The 26,960-nt window shown below is 37.1% G+C and overlaps 1 protein-coding gene across 5 annotated transcripts; it reads left to right on the plus strand.

Moving 5' to 3' along the window:
- The first annotated feature begins 13 nt into the window (after positions 1-13).
- On the plus strand, positions 14-26,681 carry LOC110455693 (scaffold attachment factor B1-like). Of its 5 annotated transcripts, XM_021505975.1 has the most exons (21): positions 14-168; positions 1,475-1,580; positions 2,890-2,918; positions 9,849-9,977; positions 11,018-11,089; positions 11,241-11,280; positions 14,062-14,153; positions 14,208-14,869; positions 15,858-15,895; positions 16,273-16,367; positions 16,937-17,086; positions 17,669-17,795; positions 18,104-18,265; positions 19,020-19,261; positions 19,661-19,824; positions 20,027-20,155; positions 21,666-21,758; positions 22,473-22,769; positions 23,263-23,576; positions 24,516-24,716; positions 25,131-26,681. In XM_021505975.1, exons 1-21 carry the CDS (start codon positions 40-42, stop codon positions 25,478-25,480), a joined length of 3,621 nt encoding a protein of 1,206 aa, XP_021361650.1. In that variant the 5' UTR covers positions 14-39; the 3' UTR covers positions 25,481-26,681. The 5 variants fall into 5 exon arrangements, with proteins under 5 accessions (XP_021361650.1, XP_021361647.1, XP_021361649.1 ...); XM_021505972.1 differs by having other exon boundaries at positions 14,062-14,869; XM_021505974.1 differs by having other exon boundaries at positions 14,062-14,869; positions 23,263-23,558.
- Positions 26,682-26,960: the final 279 nt, after the last annotated feature.

Raw genomic sequence — 26,960 nt, forward strand, 5'->3', positions numbered from 1 at the left:
ACGGAGATAATTCCACATCCGGGCACTCGATATCTCACAATGGCGTCTCAAGAAGGGGGTGCGAAAAAACTGAAAGAATTGCGCGTTGTCGATTTAAGAAGAGAACTAGAAAACCGAGGACTCGATAAGGGTGGAGTTAAAGCTGTGTTAACTGAAAGATTACAAAAGGTAGAGTATCAATCTGCCCGGCGACACGGAACAGATGGTAGCGAAATCATAACGCCGACCACGTTCCCCCACTTCCTGTCCACTGATATGTAACAGTTATGCGCTTCGAATTCCCATCCTCCTACAACCACTAGACGAATGCACTATATATGTAACTGTCCGTCATTCCTAATGTTCAGATATGCATTCATTCATATCACGGAATGAGACGAATATGTTGACCAACCTATCGTAATGTAGAACGGTGCACATCATACTCGCAAGAGGGTGCACGTGTTGCAGTATGGATAAATAGAAACACAGGCTACGTTCGCGTATCCCGGTTGAAACGGTACGTGTGGAGCAGAAATTTTCAACGATAAACGAACGTGGTTGCATATTAAATTGGACCGGTATATAAGCAGAGCTAAAAATGCACAGCTTTGGAGAATAAAAAACAATGTATGAAGAATAATATGCCCTTCCTTCATCCGTCCAACTAAATTACAAAACGTATCTTAAAAACTGCATGTGACTTGACATTGTTTTTGAAAGAAATAACGCAAATTGGCAATAGTTAGCATTTTAGTTTCGGTCAGGTACGTCTGGACCCCTCAATCTACACGGTGCCAAATTTTCCTGAGGTCAGCCTCGATCCAGATCTGTGCCTGTCGTTTTCTTTACAGGTTCAACCGCTTCGATGGATACGCGAATGTACCCACACTTTCAACGGCCATGGTTTAATCAATGATGTGTGAAGCCTCACGTTTATGCATGATTCCATGCATGTGTCAACAGTTTATCAAAGTTTATCCAGTTTAAGCTGACTGAACCTAATAAAAAATCTAATCACTCTCCTGTTTCTGGTCAGCTATCGACTGTGCTATGAAAACATGGGGATTTGTCGCCGAAATCTGGCGACAGCGATTGTGAAAGTTTTAACATGTTTGTTAGAGAGAAAAAATTATACCTATGTTTCAGTTGATACATTTCTCATTAATTTGACTGGATTCCATATCCCAACTCCATTCATTATGGACGCTACATCGTTTGAATAAATTGAACTTATTGCAATACACCACATAATAATCTTTGTGAAACTGTTTAGAGATGAACATTTATGGTAAAAGCAACTAATTTAATAGGAAAACTTAAATTCGTAATTTGTCAGGACTGATTTTGTTCCACTACCATATTACAAATATTGTGAATGCAAGAAACACAAAGATAATTATGTCTATTGCAAAGAAAATATTATTATTTTCATAAAGTTCTAAATAACCCTATTTCATTGAATTTAAATGATGAAAGTTCTTGATTGATGCAGGCTTTAGAAGATGAGGGTGAGGATCCAAACGAGTATGTATTTGAGCCAGGAACTGATTCACCTAAAAGACCAGTAACTACCGCTGTAACCAAGAAGACAACTCCTAGTAAGTTTTGTGTTCAGACTTGAATACACTGCCTTTGGAATTAAATGAACATTTTGGTGATTACAATTTATAACCAAACTTACATCAGGCCAAAAAAATATATGGCTGTTTAGGGTTCCCGACCGACCCTAGCTTTTTACCCCCCGACCCAAAACTTTTTGATTTTTTTTTTTTTAAACCCGCTGATTTTCGAATTTTAGAAGGTTCCTTGCCTTTCAAAATGGCTTCTAGCTCCGTGTTGGCGCTAAATGTCAGCATATGGAGCACAATTTGCCTCCAAATGAACCTTGGTAGGGTCATAATCACATGACCACACGGTACACAAAAATATACCAAAAAACAAACAGACTAATTTTTTTTGGCCTCACTTAAAATTAATTCTGCATATAATTTTATTACAAGAACACCAACAGGAAGCCGTATGAAAACAAGGTTGACCTGAAACCACCGGTATTAAAGTACCAGGTACAATAAAATACACTACCGGTGTAAGGGAAATAAATAAACATTTTGGTATTTACAATAAATGTGAAAGAAAACTATTATAAAAAAATTGAATGAACAAGTTTTTGAGTACCGGTAATAAATGTACCAGACAATCTGCCGAGGATGACCAATCACTGCGCAAAATTTAAGAGTTTGTGGAGTTCCGACTTGAGTGGTTGTTGAGCTTGCAGGTTCAATGTTAACTTGTGATATCTGAGGCATGAACACAACTTCTATCTAAAAAAATCAAAGAATTTTATATACATGTGAAACTGTGTTTACTTGAAATAAGCAAAATAGTCTCTCTTTCTGTACTGTGACAGTAATCAATGCACAAACAGTTAACATCCCAAAACCACCAATTACTAGATCCAGGTACCTAGAGTCAAAGCTTTCAGTTGACCATTGACATAAATAGCAGTTTCAGAAGTTAAACAGAATTTTACCAGAATTTTAGATAGTTTATATTTGTGAAAAATAGACCTGTCCTTTAAAACCAGAGTTAAAGCAAATTTTAGGGAGTCAAAAACATACTCTTAAGGGACAACTGAAAGCCCTGTAGGATCCCAGTACAACTATACACATAACAGTGTGACTTGACTGAAATGGAACTGATCAATTCATATATATGTGTGAATTAAAATCATATTTGCAAAGGTTTTACAATAATGATTCTAACAAAGATACAACTGATACTGTGATATTTAAGCATCAATAGTATTTTGCTCTTCACTAATTTAAAGTTTTAAAGTTAAAAGCCAAGAAAGGTGAAATATGCTTTCAAAATTATGAATTTATTTTGATGATTTTTTTCTATTTGAAGGGACAGGAGCCAAGGGAAAGTTAAAAGAGGTGAGTTTTTTAACGATAAACTATATTTAGCAAGATAATGCTGTATTTGCCTTCCAGCTAGGCTTGAAATGAATGAAAGCATTCAGGAAACAATATATATCAACTGATAGCCTCAGATGCAGTGATGGTTGAAAACCATGACATGTTAAATTGAATAACTTCAAGTAATTGGTAATCTTTTATTTTTTGGGGGGGTTCAACAAAATATCTGGAGTAAAGTAACACAACTTAATACTATGCAGCAGTTTAACTTCTAAAGAACGGTGCAGCCATGTGACGCGCACCTTTGTTCATGTAAACTTTCAGGCAAAGTAAACACTGCATCTTGTCTACATCTTTCTTTGTTCTTGGACCATCAGGTATTGTTGTAAAACTCAAAACGTCCCTAGACAATAAGATACTCAAAGTAGTACTAGACGGGGTTAGACACTAACATTTTTACTTGGTAGTCAAAAGGACTAATTGAATAGGTTATTTACTAGTCTACAGCACGAAACATCGAAAGTAATTGACTGTAAGGGACTTAAAATAACTTCTGCCATGAAGATATGGTGAAGTTTTGGGAACATTTTTACAATTATCATACAATATCTTATTTTAAGTACCGCTAATTTGTGGGTATAGTGCGCAGGTACGTTTTTGGGGTCAGATTTGAAAGAAGAAGAAAATTCCGATGCCAGAGAATCGACGATCAACTTATGTTTCGACATCACAGCGGTTTTCCATAAATACGAAAATGTAGTGTTTTAAGTATAGACTCTGTTCCACGTTAGTTCATTTTTTTTTTACCAAATCACTAAGCCTATATAGTGTGTATGTTTTTCCCCGGCTCACTTTCATGTTGACGTGATCGATAACCTCATGAATTATTTCAATATTATGAAGCATCATAAAAATAGTGTATTCTGCTTTTATTTTTTTCCTTTGAGGAGATTTGAGGGGGATGTGTTGAATGTCCATGCTTCTAGTATAAACATATTTTTTAAAATCCCTTTACGGTCAAATCAGTCTGTAGTTCTAACAGTGCAGTAGGGCTTCACGCCACGTGTTGAGTGAAAACAACACGGTCCCTCGATCGCGACTGCAAATAATTTCAATTAAATTTCTTAGAGCTATTGTTAATCAGCAATCGTTAGCTAACTACTGCATTGTAATTTGTATTAACTGTGGTGTTGAGAAGTGTCAATAATTTTCGCTGAAGCATGGCGATCCTACCTAGCCTATTGTCCGGGATCAGATGGTATGCCCTCTGGTCAACTTACCTGTAAAAATGTTACGTGCCCAACTAGTGTTTGTCTCCAAATCAGTAGTCATGACCACAGATTACCGATTTTAATCATTAAAGAGAAGATAAAAATTGTGTCGCCAAAGAATTTCATTCGTTGTTGTTATTTTAAACTTCAATCTTATCATATATGACCTAAGACTCAGAATAAAACTATTTGAAGGGAGGTAATCAAATATGGCGGACTAGAAACTGGAGAACGATAACCCAAGAATGACTTGTTCCTGCGTATAGTGCGCACCCCTTTTTTGACATGACAATATTTACCTAAAAAAGTGTGCACTGTACGTGCAAATTTACGGTAGTTTTCTCAATTTAAAAAGGAATATTTTTATTTTATAATCATATTTTTCACTAGTCCTGGTTAGCGTCTACCTGTGCTAGATTCAAATTCAATGCAGAAGGTCATAAATAGTTAAGAGCTCTGATGGCATACCAGTATCCACCTTTGCTGAGCAATCACGAAAGAAATCATATATCTGGAATCCGCATTTAGGGACAGCTTGGCTTATTATCATTTTCAAATTCGTGTAAGTTTTGACAATTTTTAATTAAGGAAAATTTGAATAAAAGATTCAAACCATTTGGTGATCTTTTAATGATGTGAAGTAAATCGCAACTGAGCTGAACTAACAACTTCAGTGAAATGTGAATCCCAAACACAACAACATTTCAGAGGTGACTCTGGTTCGTTGTCATTAAAGACAATGACAGGATTGCTTTGATCACTAATAATTTCATCGAATGTTCAGTGGTGAGAAAGTGATTGGGGGAGAGGGGGTATATGTGGACAGCCAAAAAAAAAAGGAAAGAAAATTATCTATAGCTCTAAAGTTTGTATTAAAATCTTATGAAAAAATCTTTGTGTTGTATACTTAAATCTTGTACTTCAACACACATTACAAATGTATATTATGGTGAAGATTCCATGAAAATAAAATCTTCCTACACAAAAGAAAAATGCTGAGAGGACCTTGAGATGGCAGCAAGTAAAATATTGTATGGAACAATTTTCGACATCAATTGTTATTTTATACACAAACAATGTACATGTTAAATGTTTGGCAAAATTTCAAGACCAATTGGTCCCTTTGTCAAACTATGACTAAGCGAGTGAATTGCATTGTTTACCTGTACAAGGATGTGACGGAATTGTTAATTTCCTATATCACCTGACATGGGACGTTTCGTCTGTCGATAGGGAGTGTATACATTGAAACACATATAACTCATACATTGATTGAAACTTTTATATTACTTACATTTGTATATTTCCAAACTGATGAATCTTATGGAACAACTTACCTTCTGAACAAAGTCAGATAATTTCGGAGGGAACAAAATGAACTAACAAACCTGAACAAAATATTCACAGGGAAATGTGTAACAAATGTACTATTGAAAGGAATAATATGGCGATGTGTCATCTACATCTTTATTGCAAAAAATATACATTGAATTTCTATTTGGGAAATCTTGTCCGCAGGTTTGTTGATCATCAGCTAGCAGTAACATAAGACGCTGTCAGAAGACATAATTTGTCTTTATTCAGCTTTAATATGGGTTTTTATACCCCCTGCAACTAAGTTGGATGGAGGCGTATATCTATACCCTGTCTGACCATATTTTAACTACTGAAGGGATTTCTCTCCATTTCAGCTTACTACTTCCCTATGATATGAGATTGTGCCTTTTCGCTTGTCGTTAAATTTGGACAAATTTCTTTAGAGTTGCGCCCCTTTTCATAAAACTTTTGTCCAGGATATTATGTCAAACTTATTGTAATACATTGAAGTACACTGAATCCAATATTGCCTGCACAACTCCCCCTACAGTTTTCAGCTGATTTTCATTACACTTCACTGATGTTATCTGCACTGAAGTTGTGCACCTGCAATTAAAACCTTAAGACTTTATGAAAAAGTTTTTCTGGGGCATATGTTCTATACTACATTTATTTCACCTGGTTTGGTTTTGAAGTACATCTTGGGAAGTACAAGAAGTTTGTCACTTGTACTGTGACCTCTGATTTGACCTTTTACCTCTACCCTTTGAAACAGTTGTCCAGAGCATATTTTCTATACTATTTTACCTGGAGTAATCAGATTTTGCATGCAAGTACATCTTGGGATGTCAGAGTGTTAAGTACAAGAGGTATGTCACTTTGACCTTTGACCTCACCCTTTTGAAACAGTTTGTCTTGGGCTTATCTTCTATGCTATTTTACTTTGATTAACCAGAATTGGTATGCAATACTGTACAGGTTATTAGAATTGATCACATCATGAGATGGTAGAATGTCAAAAAAAAAAAAGGTCCCTGTGACCTGTCCTATTGCCTTTGACCTCAACCTTTGAAAAAGTTTGTTTAGGGCAAATCTTATACTAATTCACATGGACTTACCAGATTTGGTTAGCAAGTTTGTGTTGGCTGGGGGATGACAGGGTAGTATATACTGTGACCTACATCCTAAAATCGTTGTACCGCTCAGTAAATAATGAAATAATTAATATTACTGTAGGGAGACTTTAGATTGCTTTGCAATACTTTTGCCTTGTATATAATACTATAAAATTAAATAAGGTATAAAATTAAATTAGCCTTTTGCTTACAGTTCTAGTTGATGTTAAGTCGCATTTCACCGTAGAAATATACAGAGTGGATAAAATTTCATGTGGCAATGCTGGGAGATTTTTGGAGCATACTCTTTACTCAATAACAATAAAATGTAGCAGTTGGTATGATATTGATTTAAAAAAGAATAGCTGTTTTTATACATTTTTTACTGCCTTAGAATTTAAATATAGTAGTATATTGATCATGAAACAGCTGATCATAAAGTAGAAGATTCAAAACTTGCATACATTACTTTAACAAAATGTTTAACAAACATGTTTTGATCGTCGCATTTCATCAAGTATACATGTATGTACATGTGCACACTGACAATAACAGTTGAATACTGTACAGGTTATTAGAATTGATTACCTAACCACATGTTACCAAGCTGAACACTGCAGGCACACAGAATATGAATAAAGTCATATTATAAGAAATTCTACTCTTCTTTTTGTCATTGATATCTTCTCACATCTGGTACATCAAAATCTTATCTTATTTCAATAAAGAAACATTTCTTTGTTGTTACACATGGCACACGCCAGTGTGTTTTCCAAACCGTGTCTCCAGTTCAGTTACCCTGTATATACCAAGGTTTATTGATATCAAACTCTATAAGATTGTAACTGTTGAAACGTAAATTAAAGTGTTTGTTAGTGGTATACTAACCCCATAGGTATATGATGGACTTTATTGATTTTCAACATGCGTTCCATTTTATGTACACATAAATTTTATTGAAAATATGTCTTTTTATTGCCGTTGTCCATCGTCAAATTTTCTGAAAATTAATAAAATCAAAAGCAAGTCTCTAGCATATTACAGAAACCCCTGTAAAGGGATCAGACAAGTTTGTATAAACAAGAATATGCTGTGCATCATAATCCCAAAAGATAACACAATTGGGCAGTCGTACCACAAGCCAAGCGAAAGTGAATCCCCTCAGAGTGGTTGTATTGTTGACCAGTTACGCCTCATTAGGTCCTGATAAAGCCCACCAGGGGCATCAAACCACTTTCGTTTCTTTCCTTCGTCTTTATACACCAGAGACGTTAATTCTATTTACCTCAACCATCACAGCAAGCGTATCCATGAACAAATGCCAGTGTGTATTGATAGTTTCAGGTTGCTTAGAGTGCCGAATATTAGTCTTAAATAAATTCTGTATAAGGGATTTTCAAGGAGTATCTTTATCACTGCTTTGTATCATCTATTTGAAAATATTCTATAAAATAAGATGGTACAACATGGTTCAAGGAGTATCTTTATCACTGCTTTGTATCAACTATTTGAAAATATTCTATAAAATAAGATGGTACAACTGTATGGCTCATATGATATGATCTACAATGTACCTAACTCGTTAGTTTTGGGTAAAACCTGACATACAGTAATTTTATTTGGCTTAGATTAGATAATTATTATGTTCAGCAAATAGTTCTGGTAAATATTTTAATGAAATTAAGTATATTAGTGTAATAATACCGTCTTTATTCAGCAAAAGTCGATGTCTGGAAATAAGCCCACTCATATATCTATTGAAATTAAATAGAAATGACAACAAATGTTATTTCATTCTCATATACACCCTTCCCACCACTTTATGTCAGGGACTTTCTGCTGGCCCCGTGGACTCGTTAGAAGATAAATACGGTATAACAATTTGTATCGGTTACATAACCCATTCGTAAGTTCTTGTTGATAGTATTCCTGTTCGACAGTGCTGAATGCAATTTTATTTGAATAAAGAAATTGTGTCGGTGTAAAAATTTATTATTAAACCTGAGTATCAATAACAGAACTTGGTGACAGATTTTTGTCAGTTCTGTAGAAATCATAAATGATTATCACTGCTCATGTTTTTGTATGCTTGTTACTCCTGGGTGTTGTAAATTCTGGCAGAATTAATCTACTCCAGGATCCACATTGATATTTAGTGGTTACACCCATTCAGACGTGTATAGTCCCATTATAGACTTCAGATCGGGTTACACCCATTTGAATGAGGTTGACTCCTTTAAATGACGTACTTCATGAAAAAGATCTTAGTTCACTAATGTACCGGCGACTTTGGGAAAAGAGATGTAGGGTTATTTATAACATGAGGTAAATTATCTCAACTGAATCTGTTTTGAATAATACATGGGGCATGAATTAAAACGGAAACCAGTTTTATGACCTGTTATGCATGTTGTTTTGGGGAAATTTTGAGCAACCAGTTTGTTTTAAACATGAACAAGAAGATAAAGGATGCACAAATTTGAATAAAAAAATTAGAAGTCAGAATTTTAAAAAAACAGGTCGCTATCATAACATGATACATGAAAAAAACCACATTGCTATACTGTCATGTTTGTGCAATTTGAAAACTTCATAAAGCATGAAGTTAACAGGTAAAAAGAATTTTACAACAGTCAGGGTTAATATTATCAGGAAACTCTCATGGTTAAAAAGGTGTTAAAAACGTAATTGGAGCCAAAATTCCAGTTGTTCGGTGAAGCGTGTCCTTGTTAATTACCTTGGTGGCAGTGGAGTGAAATTCAAATTGATTTACAAATTGCTTGAATTTTATGATAAGCAAAACTATCTGTGACATTAAAAAAATATGACAGTGTTTAATTTTTTGATGGATCTGTTTTCACTGTTTAGATCATTTCTGCGTAGAATAAAATGCCAACCAGGTATTTCTGCTGGATCGGGGATATATAGAGGCCGATATTCTATACACAGTTTATATGTGCATGCTCATCGCGGTTGGTGGGTAGTTGACAGATGGCGGCCATGGAGAGTGAACTGGAGCGATTTCTGTACAGTTCAAATGGAAGTGAACTCGAATGGATTATTTGGGTAATCAGTAATTTAATGGCTTACAGCTGTTGCAGTCTTCTCAGTCAATGTCTGAATTTCAGGTTTAAAATATATCTACTTGGTAATACTAAATCTGAAATATGGTGATTAACTTAAAAACCTTTTACTGAGTTTAAAGTGTGTCTCATTTGTTGTAAACAATGACATCTGTTTGTCAGGATGGGGACGACGAGGAAATGGCGGAGGATTCGTTGTTGGAGGAAGACTTGGATCTGGATGATGAGATTGGTAACATAGACGATGCAGATATGGAACTGCTGGAGTCAGAAATGCAAGTTATAGACCAGGTAAACGACAGCACATTCTTTTGTACATCGTTTGTTATCCAAACGTTCCGACGAAAATCGGGGATACAAAATTTGGCCGGTCTATCTGTTACATTCTGGTTTAGTATTACAGTAGTCTGATTTCAACGAAATTGGTATGCACATACAAATTACCATGTTTGGGGATGAGTTTGATCGTGAATGTAATCCATGCCTATTTACACATACTTTATGACGTTGCAAGCTTGTGATTGATTGGCTACCGTAATTGGTTTCCATACAATAACTGCCCTACAAATGTGTCGCTTTCAACAAAATACATAAATGATGACAGGATTTAGGCTAAGGTCCATCGTGAATATGATCCGTGTATATATAACAATCAATGAAGTAACAGTGGACTGTTTCTTATACATAACTGATCACATGATTTAGGCTAAGGTCCATCGTGAATATGATCCGTGTATATATAACAATCAATGAAGTTACAGTGGACTGTTTCTTATACATAACTGAAAACATGATTTAGGCTAAGGTCCATCGTGAATGTAATCCGTGTATATATATCAATCAATGAAGTTACAGTGGACTGTTTCTATTATACATAACTGAAAACAGGGGACGAATTTGCTTGTTGCTTAAGGTAAAAATTTGATGTGCAAAATACAAAATGCCCTTTTTTTTCATCATTTTCAAATTACACCTTGTTTAAGGTGTGTCAAAAAATTGTGTCAAGTAATTATTGGTCCTATGGTGTAGGAACAATGGCGATTTTTTTTTCAAAAACAACACAGTAAATTGTACTAGTTATTGCAGATTTTGATCAGAAACAATGAATAAAAAAATAGTTTTGGGGACCCCTAGCTGCGTGTGGGGTGATAAACAGGCATTTTATATATATCCAAGTTCAGTATGAGAATGTCTGAGATATCAGGATTTATGATAAGGTTTGATTGCATGTATAGTCAGACGTTGTTAATGAAGATCTGTTCAACCTTCTGTAAGTTGAGTGTGTGACCAAAGAACTGTTTTACTAGATGCACATGTGTTTTCTGTTGCAGGAATTGGGAACTCCAGAGACTGGGACCAATGATGAAGAAATGGTCGAAGAACAAAAGCCTGCAGAAACGAAGGTAAGAGATGGAACTTTGTCGCTACTTAATAATAGGATCAAATTTGCAGTAATGTAATAAAGTATAGATTCTTGATCATAATCTATTCTGATCGAAGATTGTAATTGTTGCTATTGCATTCCTTAGATATTTTTATTTTTTCCTTCCGCAGGAGGACGAGAAACCTTCCGAGCCAACGGCTACAGTTAAAGGTAAACCCTACTGGTTCTTGTGTCAGGTTTTTAACGAGAAAATAAAAAGGTTGGAACATAACGGTGAGATTGTTTCAGCAATGTGTGTAGACAAGTTATCTCCCCTAGTCTGCGTTAAAAAAAAATGCGAAAAAACAGAGTTCGGGTGCACAAGTTAATTTGCGGTGTTTTTTGTTTGTTATGATAAGTGACTGCCTTGGATAAGCTAGTTCGTTCTGTCTTGTTCTTATTTGATAAGATTTTATGAAAGCTCAGGGTCCATATATGCTCACAGCCTGCGTACATCTGATTGTAAGAACCATGAAAGTCGGCGCCATGCATGCTTCTGATGGTGGAAAATGGTACATAATACTGCATACAATCTCAGTAGAGTCTTCTCCTAGTAAGAGACAGCCAGTTGGTACTGTTTTAAAATTTCTGCATCAGAGCTGCTGAGAGAAAAACTTCTTTTTTGACGGAAAGAAGGAGGATTGAAAAGAAAGCACCAACTGCAACACACCTATGGATTTTAAACTGCAGCTCAGTGAATGTTTAGAAAATTTATTTTGCCACAAGGTTGCCCATCAACTGAAACTACCTACCTGTATGGGCAGATTTCCGAAATCTATTTCAAATGGGATGTTTTTCTAGTTGAAGATTCAGGATATAGGAAGAAATATGAAAACCTCTGAGAGAAAACAACTGTTGCTGGAAACGACCAATACTTTCCAATTCTGCATTGTGTTTCCAGTTATCTTCCTGAAAATTTGCAGAATTTGTTTTACCTTGAATGCTGAAATTCTTGGAGGAGTGGAGTCAGTGAAATTTTAAGTCAACCCTTCTTGAAAAAGTTGGAATATTGCAAAGTGTTATTTTTCCAAGAAAAGTAGCAGTCAAGCCCTTCACCTGTATGCAGAAAGACAGTATCCTGAGGCTTACACCAATGATGTTTTTTTCAGTTGTGCATATAAACTGAAATGAAAGATACCTAAATGTCATGGTCTCCCGCAATTTCGATGCTGTCGAGAATAGCCTTGAATGGATTAAACTGGGATGGGATGATCATCTGCAGTGATTTCAAAGACAAGGATCCGATATGGATGGAAATAAGTCTTGGCTTGGAGGCCCCAAACACTAAAGAAAAGACCTTTATGAATCCTGAAGAAATAAAGCCAGCTGATAATACTAACATGACAACCATATGCAATGTATAGGAGCTTCAATTCATATTAAAAGGACTATCTGGATATACAATATGCAAATTTTCGTATGTTGATGAAAACATGATTCACATCGAACAAAAAACTCTTTGAATTGGTGAATAACTGTTTAGCGGTGTGGATGAAAAGGGTGGTGCATCAACAAGTCCTGAAAGAGGAGGAAATGGATAATATTATATAATAATATTACATTTGAAAGGGCTGGATCATGTCCGTTGATGTGTGGTTTTTAGGAAAGCATCACCTACCTACCAATATGAAGAGAATGTCTGCAGAAAAACCTTGGAGAATTTTTTTGTTTGGATATATCAACAGAAATCACAGAGTCCAAAGATACATTTTTGAAAAGTATTTTGTGTTAAACTTGGACAACCAGGACTGTAACTATTAATCGAGGACTTTTTGGACATCAATGGAAATAAGCGACATGTTCCAAGACTTGTTCCTGTGCTGATGAAGTCATGATCAGTCCCAGAGCAGGATATCATTGTAACGGATTCGGGAGAACTTCCATGGCAATAGGCTACATGTCCCAAGACTTGTTCCTGTGCTGATGACGTCATGATCAGTCCCAGAGCAGGACATCATTGTAACGGATTCAGGAGAACTTCCATGGTAATAAGCGACATGTCCCAAGACTTGTTCCTGTGCTGATGACGTCATGATCAGTCCCAGAACAGGATATTATTGTAACGGATTCGGGAGAACTTCCATGGCAATAAGCTACATGTCCCAAGACTTGTGCTTATGATAAGGACTTTGTAGTCAACCACAGAATAGGATATCACTTGTGCTTATAAGGACTTCGTAATTAATCACAGAAAAGGATATCATTGGAATGATTTCGGAAGAACGTCCATGGCAGTAAGCCCCATGTCCAAAAACTTGTGGCCTACTAAGTCTTAATGGTATTTTCCTAGACCAGGATATATGGAGATGATTTCGGAAAAATCGTCCAAGGAAACGAGCAACATGTCCCCAGACTTTTTCCTGTGAAAATTACTTCATTGACAGTGTCAGAACAGGACCTCATCAGGATGACTTCTTAAGAATGCTGAGTAGACCAGCTGTGAAGGCCCTGAGCTAGAATACCGTTTAATGTAAAAGTATTGATACAAAGTAAACCTTGTCACTGCAAAAACAGGCTGTCTTTCTGATGAAGTTGCTAGTTTTATCAGATTACCAAACACCTGCATTCTTTCCCCAAAGGTTATAAAACAAAACATCTCAAACTCGAATGAAAATGCAAGAAAACTTGTGGAACCTATATCAGTGGAGCATTATTTCAAACTTTGGCATAGATCGGAATCGAGTATAGAAAAGTTTTATAATCTTTGGGCCCTAGGCACAGTTGGCCTATTTTTGAATTGACAAAGTTTGCTTCTAATGATCAAGGCAGTCACCTCCTTATTTTGATAAATAAAACTATGAGGTCATCAAGCGCTTTTTTTTTTTACCTTTCGTAATTAATGGCAACAGAAACGAGACGTACTTCATCATTTGACAAAAAATGGCATTCAAAAGCAAGATAGTCCTTTATTTACAGTTCACATTTCATAAGTTCTGAATTGAATTTCTTTAGCACCTGAAAAAACTGCTCCTGCAAAGACCGAGGAAGAAACTCCAATGGACACCGAGGAGGAAGCGGCTGTTTCCGTACCAGCAGTCAAGGAGGTCAAGCCAGTGGTGCCAGTCAAGGAGGTCAAGCCAGTGACGCCAGTCAAGGAGGTCAAGCCAGTGGCGCCAGTCAAGGAGGTCAAGCCAGTGACGCCAGTCAAGGAGGCCAAGCCAGTAACGCCAGTCAAGGAGGCCAAGCCAGCACCTCAGGTGAAGGATGTTAAGCCAGTACCTGCTGTTAAGGAGGTGAAGCCAAAGGGGGAACCAGTTAAGGCGTCAGTTTTAGAGGCTGCTCCCGTCACTGAGAAAACTCAAGTTACCAACACTTCGGTGAAAAAAGAGGATATTGATGCTCCGCCTGACCCAGCTTCAGTCGTTCCTCTGGTGCCACTTACGATCGAGGACAAGATCAAAATGGACACGTCTCAAGGCTTACAGACCGAGGAGAATGAATCATTGGACGTTCACGTGGACGACACGCAAAACGACCTGGACGCAGACCTCCTTGGTTCTGAGAAATCTGAAAAGAAAGAGTCTGCACCGACGGAAGCCAAAGTGGAGGAAAAGAAAGAAGAAGAAAAGGAGGAAGCTACACCCGAAATCAAGGATGGAGAAACCAAAGTGGAGTCGGCCACCCCTGACACCACCACCGTGAAGGAGACCCCAGCTGTAACAACACCAGGGAAAGACACAAAGGGAGAGAAAAAAGCAGCCGACAAGAAGGAGGAAAATGACACCAGCAAATCAGCTTCTTCCTCCACCCCAGCTAAGAGGTCGGTGTGGTTTGTATGTCCAATTTTCATGTACAATGTATCATTTTTTACGCATCTTTTTTCCTTTTTCCGCGTATTTCCTTTCTCTGCTTTGTATTTGAGCAAAGATTCGACAAAAGGTAGCAAGTGCTTGTCTTTACAATCTGTTGTGGTGTTGAGAGACTAGCCTGCAATGCTATCCATTCCGACATTTTCGGAGAATTTGAGCGAGCAAAAAAATCTCTTGTTTTTATTTCTATACATGTTTTGACCTACCTAGCACTGTCCCAATTTCACAAGACCCCTGGCCTCATCTCGTAAAAAGTAGATTCTATCGGTCTTCAAACCTGGAGTTATAATGATCGGAAGATGTTTCACCCAAAACTTTGACAGACTGAACAATGTGACAATACAAATTCTAATAAAAAGAAATCGTGTTCGGCAACAATCATGGAGGCATATTTTATTTTCTTGGGTACATGCTTATTCTGTAGCTGGAGATTTCAACATTGTTTCAACTTCTAGTTATGCATGCACATGATAGCTGTTTATATTTTATTTAAAAAAAAAAAAAAAAAAAAATAAGACTGAAAGAAAATTAAATTGATATAATTTTAGAGTATATCATTGAAAGTTGTTTTTTGTGCAATAACAAGAGATAATTCAAGATGTTGTGGTGGAGAAAAAAAATACTTTAGTTCTGTTCTTGTTGAAAATTACATCAATTATAACATTCTTCATTAAATATCATTAATGGCTTGTACACCTCATATGCATTGTAGGAACTTGTCGTCCTGGTTGTTTATATAAAGAGTTCATGCTTGATGGTATGAGTGTTTTCAGAGTTGACTACCGAAAGGTGTTTAATGTGAAAAGAAAAAATAATTATGTTTTATCAGTAAGAGTTGAATTCAAGTTCGGTGGAAATGTTCATATGAATGCATTAATGCTGTGGAATGTGTCGAGGCGTTACTTGTGTTTCATCATCTATTTCCCGCTGCATTTTCAGCAGTACAGCATCGAAAGACCCAAAGAAGGATGAGAAGGGTAAGTTGTCCACTACATCTAGACTCGTTGATGCTAAACTGAACCCAGTCTCAGGAATGTGTTGTACAGCAACACGTTTTATGAATAAATTATATAAAAATTTCAGATAAATTTAGAAGCGACATAATAGGTGTCATGAATCATTATGGTGGGTTAAGAGTCATTGGGATTGGTTTCATCCATCGTAAGCAGGAGTAGAGTTTCCAGAAATGTCAGAAAGTCTTATCAAAAGAGCAATAGGGGAGGGGGACGGATAAGGGGAATTTGACCTTCTCAAAAGTTTTTCTTCTAAGAGAAATATAAGCAGTGAACAACTGATGTGCAATTTTCATTTTACACAGTACAGAACGGTGATTGTGATAGTGTTTTGTTTACAGGAAGCAGTGGGGCAGGCCGTAACCTCTGGGTAAGCGGGCTCTCCTCCTCAACACGGGCAACAGACCTCAAGGCACTGTTCAGCAAACATGGCAAGGTAAGTGTCAAAATCCTCTAGCATTATACTTATTTGTTTCTTAAAGATTAGTATTTAAAGTTTTCACTGAATTCTCTGGTCTTATAAATTTGCAAAAAAATGCACAGTAGACTAGTGGTAGGATGCCGGGTATATGACCAAAGGGTTGCGGGTCACGGCACTGTGTTGTATCCTTGAGCAAGATACTTAACGCCGCTTGTTCCTGTCTACTCGGCTGTAAATGAGAACATGGTTGGGCAGTACTAGAATTGTTGAATGCTAGCTAGCTGTGAGCGCCAAAATGGCAGCACCGGCTGTATGCCCCCCAGTGAGTTGAGAAAGATATTGGCTGGATGCAAAGGCCCTATATATAATCACGGATAATAGTTTGTGAACCGCTTGAGACGACCTACGAACTAGGTTGTGATAAAGCGGTATATATAGGAACCTCAAATTATTATTATTATTATTGTCGGAAAATCTTCAAATGGTTTAATATACGATAAAGGACAGCAAAGGGAAGTAATCAACCAATAAAAAGTATATATATATGTAGAGAGGTATTTTGTCATAAAATTGTGTGTTTGTAGGTGGTTGGAGCTAAAGTGGTGACCAACGCCAGAAGCCCCGGCTCCAAATGCTATGGATTTGTCACCATGTCAACAGCAGACGAGGCCACAAAGTGCATACAGCATCTTCATCGTACTGAGCTCCATGGCAAAATGATTTCTGTGGAAAGGGTATATATTAGTAGTGCTGGTTAGGGTATAGTTAATGATGATCCTTTTTCAGCATTTTGGAGAGAAAAAGAGAGAGAAATAATAACACAATTCACCTTCGTGTAATCTTCACCACTGAATCTGTCTAAAAAATTTCCATCTAGAAGAACAAATATGTAATACAGAACCAAATGTCTGATATGTATTTGTGTAATAGGACAAAATGTCCAGTGTCAGTTTGTGTAATGAAGCTATGTGTCAATTTGCAAAATAAGGTCAAATGACAATCAATTTGTGTAAATAAAGTCAGATGTCAAATATCAATTCGTCGTTCGTAAGTTAGATGTCAAAAATGTCCTTAATAAGGTAGATGTCAAAATTCAATTTGTTTAATAATGTCAAATGTCCAATGTCAATTTGCATAATAAGGCCAAATAAATACCAATTTGTATAAATAAAGTCAGATTTCAAAATTCACATTTGGCCTCATTACACAAATTGACATTAGACATTATTACACACACCTAAAATAATTGTGTAATAATATCTAATGTCAATTTATGAAATAAGGCCAAATGTCTTAATATCAATTTGTTTAATCAGGCCAAGAATGAGCCTGGTGCTCAGGTGAAAGGTGCCACAGCCCCTGGAAATACCACAAGGAAACCAGATGCAAGATCTCCTGCCGACAAGAAGAGTACCAGTACTACTCCGCGCAAAGACGACCGAGGTAGATTCTCTCACACTTCGGAGGGGGGACCTGTTGATCATTGAGCTAACTATGGATTTCACTATCTAAATGTTAAAATAAAGACAAACACTTTCCACCTGTGTTTCTTCTTGGAATGCCAGTTCTTTAAAGACTAGCAGCAATTAGTGACCTCCCATATTTGTACTATAAGGCATTTTCTGGAATATTTTCCTATAGATTTCAGAAATATTTGACATAAGTGCAGAAAAAAATGCATTATGAATGGGTATCAGAATTTTGTTTTGACTCTTTTTTTAATATTTGTCAACTTTTGCTTTGTGTTTCAGATAAAAAAGACGGTGACAAAAAGTCGGACGATAAGAAAGACGGTGACAAAAAAGATGTGAGGAGAGACTCGAGGAGGGACAGTAAGCCAAGCTCACGAAGTGATGACAAGCGACCGCACTCCAGCTCCAGGCATGACTCTAACAGACGTTCTACGGGATCAGGTACGGCATGATGTACTTTAATGCTGGAAATCGCTTCAAAATTCCAGATCAATCATCCCTATTTCTCAAAGGATTGATAATTAATCATTAATTCATCATAAAATGAAGGGGAAATAAATTCGCCAATATGGATAAGATGTGATGAATACTTAAAAATACCTAGCTAGTTTTTGTTCTACAGTCAGTCAAACCGCAATTGATAAGTCATGATTGATTAGTCATAGTAGGAGGTAAAATGACTTATCATTGACTTAATTGATTTGATTAATTAGAACAACTCTATAGAGTACTTCATTGTGTTGGGAAAGTTTGGGTGTAATTTCTTTTGATTAGAAGAAAATACATAAAATATAATATAATAATAGCTGTGTTTGAAATGATAAAAAAATGAGAATATTAAATGTTTTAGTAACGTTGTTGTCTGTACTTTTGGATAACATTTATATCTGAAGTATATATATATATATGTATGTAACAAATTGCGCTACAGACAAACACTTCAGTTTAATTCAAAATTATTTTTAGTTCCCAAGTCGGGTTTAAATAATCGTATTTTACAATGCGTTGAATATATCATAACAAAGAATATGAAATGGTTCTGATGAGGATTAAAATATACAAATTTTAATAAGGAACAAAAAATTGTTTGAAATTGGTTCTATAATATGGTATTTACCTCCAGAAATACTCGTATGGTCTTCAACTCAGAAATAGACTGAGGTTCCTAAAAGTCTATTTGTGTTACAATTTGCAGACAAACCGAGGACTGTGGTGATGGACAAATCCAAGGGTGAACCAGTGGTCAGGGTCAGAAGCCGTGACCGGTCATCTGGTCGTGTGTCCAAGTCACCCTCCAAGGCCAAGTCCACCACATCCACCACTGACCAGAAGTCTCCAGCCGCCGCCGCGGCCGCCACGAAGCCCGCTGCTGCCAAGGAGGGAGATACTCCCAAAAAGGATGATAGCAAGGATACACTTTCATTTGATAAAATACAGGTATATGTTGTTTATACTTAATAGAACTTAATATTTCAAAATCTGTCATTGCTATGGGAATATTCCAGAGGTCTGATTATGGCTATTTTCGTTTATCGCGTCCAAACGGTTGAACCGGTTGGACAAGTTGTTCGTTTATGAAATAAGGTCGGACCCAGTAATTTGATGCTACTTTCAGGCGAGCCTTGACAAAGCCTTGCAAGGCCTGCATAAACATTTTCAGGTCTGCAAGGATTTATACCCAAAAATGATACATTTAAAAACGAATGTATCGGTTGTTCTGCATAAACGAACAGGCCCTATGTCTACATTGAATGATTTCAAACTAAATGTGACCATTCAAATTATAGTCAGAGGTGGTCATAACAGCATAAACAGCAATGAGTTTTTGTTGTTTAGGAGGAGAGAGAGCGTGAACGCCTGCGCCAGAAGGAAAGGAAGCTAAGGGAGGAAGAAAGAGTAAAGAAACAGGAGATTGAGTTTGAGAAACGTCGTCAGCGTGACGTTCATATGAAGCAGCGTGCAGAGGCCATCCGACTTGCCAGAGAACGTGAACGCCTTAGGTAAGTACTGTATGAGCAGCTTTTTGTCCATTTTAGAACATCAAGGATATCCATAAACCCTATTGACTTACATTTATAGAAGTTTCTTGAAAAACTTATGGCCATCTTCTTGATAAAAATTTCGAACTAAAATTGATTTCAAGATCCTCCTTTACGGGAATGTAATAAAACTTAGTAGTTGTAAATTTCCGGTCCATTGCAGGAAGGAAAGGGAGACTTTGGAGAGAGAACGCTTGGAGACCCAGCGACTTGAGCGGCTTCGTGCAGAGCAGATGGAACGAGAACGTCTCGAGAGAGAACGAGAAGAAAAGAGACGACTAGAACAACTTAGGTAATGAATATCGAAATGTACAGAATGGGACAACTGTTCGATCTTACATGGAGAAATCTTCTTTACTTCAACATGAGGGTTGTGAAAAAGTTGTCACACCGAAATGGATGTTTTAGAAATTAAATCTCAAAAGTATTTCTTCAAACAGAAGTGTGTAGACTTTTAAAGTGGCACTGTTTTTGTTGGAAATATATTCAAGAGACTGTCTTCTAGTCCTGGATTTTTTAGCCCATTTTGTTTTAAGGAGACTCCACCCTTTCGCAATTAACCAGCAGAATTCAATGAAAGTTTCACATGATGGTTATGTCACTATGTAGAGATGATTATATAACAATCTAAGCATTCCGATAAACTGGGGATTTTTTTGTAAAAATACAGAAAAAATGAATTTTTGTCAAATTTAACACTTTCACAATTTTTGAGTGTCTGGCATTGTTAAAAACTATAACAACAATAAAATAATGTAAAGAAGCATTGCTAATTAACCCTACAAATATTTGATTTATCATAAAATATCTCAAACACATTACACGAAGTGATTTTTATTGAAAATGTATGGATAAAAGTAGTTATTTACAAGCTAAAAGCAAACAGGACACATAGTTTCATTCGAGTAGAGTAAAAAGTTGATCAAAATACACACAAAGCCTTAATAATTTATTTATTTTACATTTTACAATCATTTTGACCCTGATAAGAATTGTCTACCTTGAAAAAAATCGTAACTTTTTGCAGACAATGACAGTTATTTTCTTTACAATACCAAAAATGACAGAAACAAAATAAATTAAGATATTAAGATTGACAATTTACTGTTCTTTTATGGAACAAAATAACTCTCAATCACGTACACTTTGGATTCCATAGTCCGTTATATCATAGGCTGTCGCATGGTAGCATTTTATAGGGATCTTGATATTTTACTAAACACTATTTTCACAGAGTTATTGTTATTGCATTTGTTAAATGATTTACCTGACAGAGCGTAACTCGCTCGACAACAAAAATTGTAGCGACCCCGAGCTTGTGAACTAGTGTTAGCACGTGAAATGGACAGGTGAGGTCTATAAACAAAACATATCAGTCTGCATTCCATGCGCCTCATATACGCCCTTCCTGAACTCGCCTGATCGTATGTCTTCCCATGAGTTAGTTTATGTCTTTGTGTTATAAGCATAATATCTGAAATACGTGTTATTACACATTTCCGAGTTAAGTCTCGATATCGGATGTTGACATATCATCATCACGCACATGTTCTATTGTTTACCCGATGTTACTATAATTTACACTTCGCAATACGAAATGACGACACGGAAATACGGCAAGAAAAACATGTGTATTACGAAGGATGGGAAGTCCTTAAACCTGGCCGACTTTTATTACCATCATTTGCAGTTGTGGATGTTCTTCAGTATTTCTTGATACATGGTTTCTTCAGTTGTTGCCCCTTTTTGTGAGAGACATTTAAACCAAACAAAGAATTATACAGAGTTTGTTTTTTGTATAGGTTGGCAGAAGCAGAGCAGCGACGAGCAGCTCTAAAGCGTACTTATGAGTCACGCGGGACCCGAGATAACGAGTGGTCACAGCCCAAACGAGCGTAAGTATCACCCAAAACATGTAATGGTCAGTCTTCCTTGTTCCATCACAATGGCCTGGTTATGATGTTGCCTTCGGGTAATAAGAAAATCACATGTTGAAAGTAAGCTTACTATTGTCAGTATAATGCAATGTATTTTAATAGAAACTCATAGGTAGCTTCCTGGATGCACACCGTCCATTAAATGACCATAGCTGTTGATAGGACGTTAAAAATTACTAAACCAAACCATCCTGGATGCACATTTGCATCCACTTTCATAATGATTTTTCAAATCTCAGCAAAATACATACAAGGAAACTCTGCAAGTGATCATTCATTCTTAAATGCTGCAGAATGAAATTTGAAAGGGGTAAATCTTTTAAACATATTTCATTTTCACATGGAGTTGTTTTGATCAGGCGAAAGAGTCATGGTCTGTGCAGTGTTTATCAGGTAGGGGGTGCTGTTCAGTAATAAAGTTACTCATACCTATGACAAAAAGTGCTGAAATTCAAAACGGATGATTATATATACAAAAAAGTTTCAATGAAAAAATCCCTGTAATGTGCAGTTACCCGAAACGCTATGTCGCCAATCTCAAAGGTAAATTTGGTAGACAACAGTCCATCTTTGTAAATTTAAACTTTGGTATTATGAAATGCGATAACTCACTTTAACAACGCACTGGTCGGTCACCATGGTGTCAATTCACATCTCTTGTTTTTGTTACAGCAACAGGTTCAACGATAACGATACACGAGATAAGGGTAGGGACAATAGACAGAATCGTGACGCCAACCGCTTCAATGACCGTAACTCCGGTTCTGGTGCTTCTGGTGGGGGTAACTTTGAGCGTAAGGTAGAGCGGTATGACCGCCGGGAAGTCAACCGTGTACAGGAGAACCGTGGCAATGACAACAGGGCAAGTGGGCGACAGTTTGAAGAAAACCGACGCAGCGGTGGACGGGGTGAGGATAACTTCCGTGAGGAACAGAGAGACGAACGTCGTACAGACGACAGATTTGCCAGGTGAGCATTATTTGAACGTTATTCCCGGGAGAGTTGATAATTGATTCAAATATCTCGCAAATGTATATTTCTGTCCCACATAAATTCGCATATTGTTGTATGTTAAAGCAAAGGATACACATGGTAGTTCATTGCATAATATCCGATCATTTAAATATGAATATAAATATATGCAAGGGATCGGGGTAGCCGAGTGGTTAAGATGTCTGACTGTCTATGATCATTAGCCCCTCCACCACTGGGTCACAAGTTTGATGCTTACGTAAGGTCGTCACCAGGTACTTAGCACAGGTTGATGGTTTATCTACAGGCACTCCAGTTTTCCTCCAACACCAAAACCTGGCATGTTCCTTAAATTACAATAACTGTTAATAGGACATAAAACACAAACTAAACAAACCAAACACATGCCAATATTAAGTGATGTAAAGTTTTGTAAAAAAAATCGTTGGAAAGACCGATGGAGGTAAAATACAACAAACACTGCTTGTAGATCATACGACAGGAATGTAAACCATGGTCAGGCACACGACACGGCAAACAGGTCACATGACAGAAACAACATGCGCGAAGACCGACGAGACACAGGCTTCAACCGCAACCAGACTCGGGACCATGTGAGGGATGACCGACGAGGCATGGACATGGCTCAGGATGACCGACGCGGTGGAAACGTCCGGGACAACCAGAGGGACAATCGTAACATGGGGGTCGTAGGAGGGGGACACAACATTAGGGGCACGTCTCCACGACACAATGACAACAGAGGCGACTGGAAGGCAGACCGAGGTGAGGCAGTCTTTGAAGGTATTTGGTATTTGAAAGAGTTTTCATATGGTCCTTTAAGTGTGTGAAGTAAACTTTTCAAAGAGTCAGTTGCACATACAAAATTTAAAATGGCAAGTTTTCACTCCTATTTCACCCTTGATTCTTAATAATTTAAATTTGAGAAAAGTAAAATATAAAAATAGTTGAGGTAAATACATTTATTAAGCCACAACGCTGAAATTTTTATGTTGAAAACTTTAAAACATGTATCAAAGAACTGCAGTGCCTAGATTAATGAAGTTTTAGTTTTAGTGGCAAACGTAAAGGCCTGTTTTCGTCTCGCCGCCACAAAGTAGCGGAAGCGAGACTAAGGTGTTGCTTTTATGGCGACGGCGGCGTCAATATTAGGTTTTTGCGTTTAAGTTAGTTAAGTGCTAGACCTACCAAACTTGGACTACAGATCATCATCTTAGGTAGTACACCTTGACCCATGCATCAAATGCTGGACGCGGCCTACCTTTCATGGTCCATTGACTTTGTCAGCATCTCCATCAACATCAAGTTTTTGCGTTTAAGATAGTTTTTCTGTGCTAGACCAACCAAACTTGACATGTGCATTGATTGACAAAGTGGGGCACAGGTGAGACATATCAATCCGAATGGCTTGTATAATAACAGTTAAGCTTCATTTATGTTTTGACTGAATTTTAAACAGAAGAGCCATACATGGCCCATAGGTCTCTTATTTAAATATTCAAGTATGAGAATAAGTCCAAAAAATCTCTCTTTTTTTTGTTAAATTGTGCAAGAAGGTAATGATATGTTGTGTTACTAAAAGATCAAGACTAGACACCACAAGAAATAAATCTCAATGTGTTGTATGTTAGGGAGCAAAAACTGTCAAATGAATAATTCAGTTTGTGTGCATGAAGCAACAAGTGATAGTCCAACTACAACAGTATGTCATGTGTATTTCAGATACGCGACAGCAGGCTGACTCCAGGGTTGTTGTGAGAGGTCAGACCAACATGGCCAGCGGAGGACGCGACTCCTGGCAAGGTGGTCACGGTGGTGCCCATGGTGGTGCCCATGGCAACTACTCGAATGTCGTCCAGGACGACCGTAACCGTGGTGGCAACAAGAGCTTCAGTGGCCACAACAGTGGTGCTGGTCTTCTAGGTAAGTTTCTCTATTAAACAAAACTCTTGTACTTATGTATTTATTTTATTAGTGTGATGCATTTTCTTCCCCATGCAAGTATCCACTCATATTTTCCATAGATTGTTTACCAGCTTCCTCCTACCCTATGTATAATTTTACCACGCACTAATACCGATGACATTGTTGTTGAAAAGTATAGTTTTGACTGCAATGATAGTGTTAGTCTATTAGTTATCAAGTTATCAAGCATAGCCTGTTTTGTTAATCACGCTCTCCATGTATTCACATAATATCGTAATTACAATATGTCATGCCAATTTTGACCAGTTATTTTGAGAAATGCTGTAGTAAATTTTACAAAAGTAGGGTAATGACCCTTTCTTATTCCTATGAAAAAAATGGATTGTGATATTCGTTTTCATTTGACAACAGGAAATGCCCCGCAGAGTCAGAACCGTCAGTGGGGGTCGGGCACCGACAACCGAGGCAAGATGGAGAGCACCTGGACTTCACATAACGCTCACAGTAACATGGAGCAGCGTGTGGCGACGCAGCAGCAGGACCGCTGGTCAGGGGGAGTGACCATGCAACAGGAGGCGCGACCCACAAGCTTCACCCAGCCTGTCGCCACAGGCCTCATCAGCGTCCCACCTAACGTGTACATGACGTCTGTTCCACAACAGTCTGGCATGATCATAGGCAATATCGCAACAGGACGTCAACCTGAGCCGAGGTTTGACGCCTACAAAATGCAGACAGGAGCAATTCGACGGACATACTAAAAATTCTTATTGTTTTTGAAATTTGATATTGAGAAAGATGGACAGAAAATTGAGATGTTAAAAACATTTTTTTAGCATGTGATGCTTGTCAGTGAAGAACAATACATGTTGAATTGATGACTTGTTGAATTTTGTCAGCAGTGAAAAGTGCCATTCCAAGTTCCATAGGTAGTGGTCATAGTCCGAGACTTGGTCCAATCATCTGTAAAGATGGATTGCCTAGCTAGATGGTTACAGTTCCATTGACCACGTTCAATTTGATATGATCAGGTTAACACAATCTCGAAAGCCGTCTAACTGAAATCAATCATGCATGAGGGGAGAAATCATATTTCTTACAATCGTTGACTCGGCTTGGGAGGGTGAAGAAATTAAGGAATTCCATTCTGTGTGTCCAATTTCATTTACTTGTGTTCAAGTCCTTATTTGTGTAAAACGTGTTATTTTTGTATTGTTATCAATTTGTTTTTACTTGTGAATGGTAATCAAAAGACACTTCTGACATTTCAATGGTATTATCATGAATCATATTGATGTAAATACTTAAATTTTTCTTGAGCATTGCTATGGCTAGGAGATGAACAGACATTCTTCATTTCGTATCAAAATCCAGATCAAGGTTATATTTTCAGATGCTAAATATATGTGATTTTAAACCAGAGATTTGATAATTTGAAGCCTTTTTTTTTTTTTTTTTTACTCGGCAGACATGTGTCATACTCTCTGTTTTATTTCAGATCGTCAATTTACCAGTCGTCTGCTATTCATTCACAGCCACAACTCATTAACTCATTCACCCCTGAAGATACATTAGAGATCTTCCAATTCAAAGGTTGGAATAGTTCATTATGAAATTTCAGGGGTGAATGAGTTAAACAAATAGTTCAAATCAGCGGATGGACATTCAAGAATCATGTGTCAAAAACTAAATTATATATATATACACAGTGTATACAGATATTTGCAGCTGAATTCTATGGAGCATTATTTTCATACGCATGACCAAATATCATTTTACTGTTGTCTTGTATGTGTGCAGATTTTATCATGTGGACAAGCATCAATGCATCCAAGTCATAGTCATCCATTTTATCTCATCACCATTCTCATCATCTTCATCAATTTATCATTCTTATCGAGATCGTCAGCTTGTCTTGTTTGTAATTGTCATTGGAAGTGAAATGAATTATGTCGGAAGAAATTTGAAATCGTTTGTTGTTTTTGTTGGCGGCTTCATTGGTATTAGACAACCTTGAAACCAAGGGATTTAGAATTGTATTATTGAAGGGGATGTAGAGGGGAAAAGGAATAAAAAAGGCTACTCCTTAAAGTTTGATGGACAGATTTGGACTAAATCCAGTGTGAAGCATTCCTTGGCTTACATTGATTTAATTTTGTATGAATGAAGGGCGAGTCAAATTGGACAAATTTTGTACGAAGTATTGAAGTATTCCTTGGACATTGGGATGAAATGTTGTTT

The sequence above is a fragment of the Mizuhopecten yessoensis genome, unplaced genomic scaffold (assembly GCF_002113885.1).
Source record: "Mizuhopecten yessoensis strain PY_sf001 unplaced genomic scaffold, ASM211388v2 scaffold8361, whole genome shotgun sequence".
In the NCBI taxonomy this organism is placed as follows: Eukaryota; Metazoa; Mollusca; class Bivalvia; order Pectinida; family Pectinidae; genus Mizuhopecten; species Mizuhopecten yessoensis.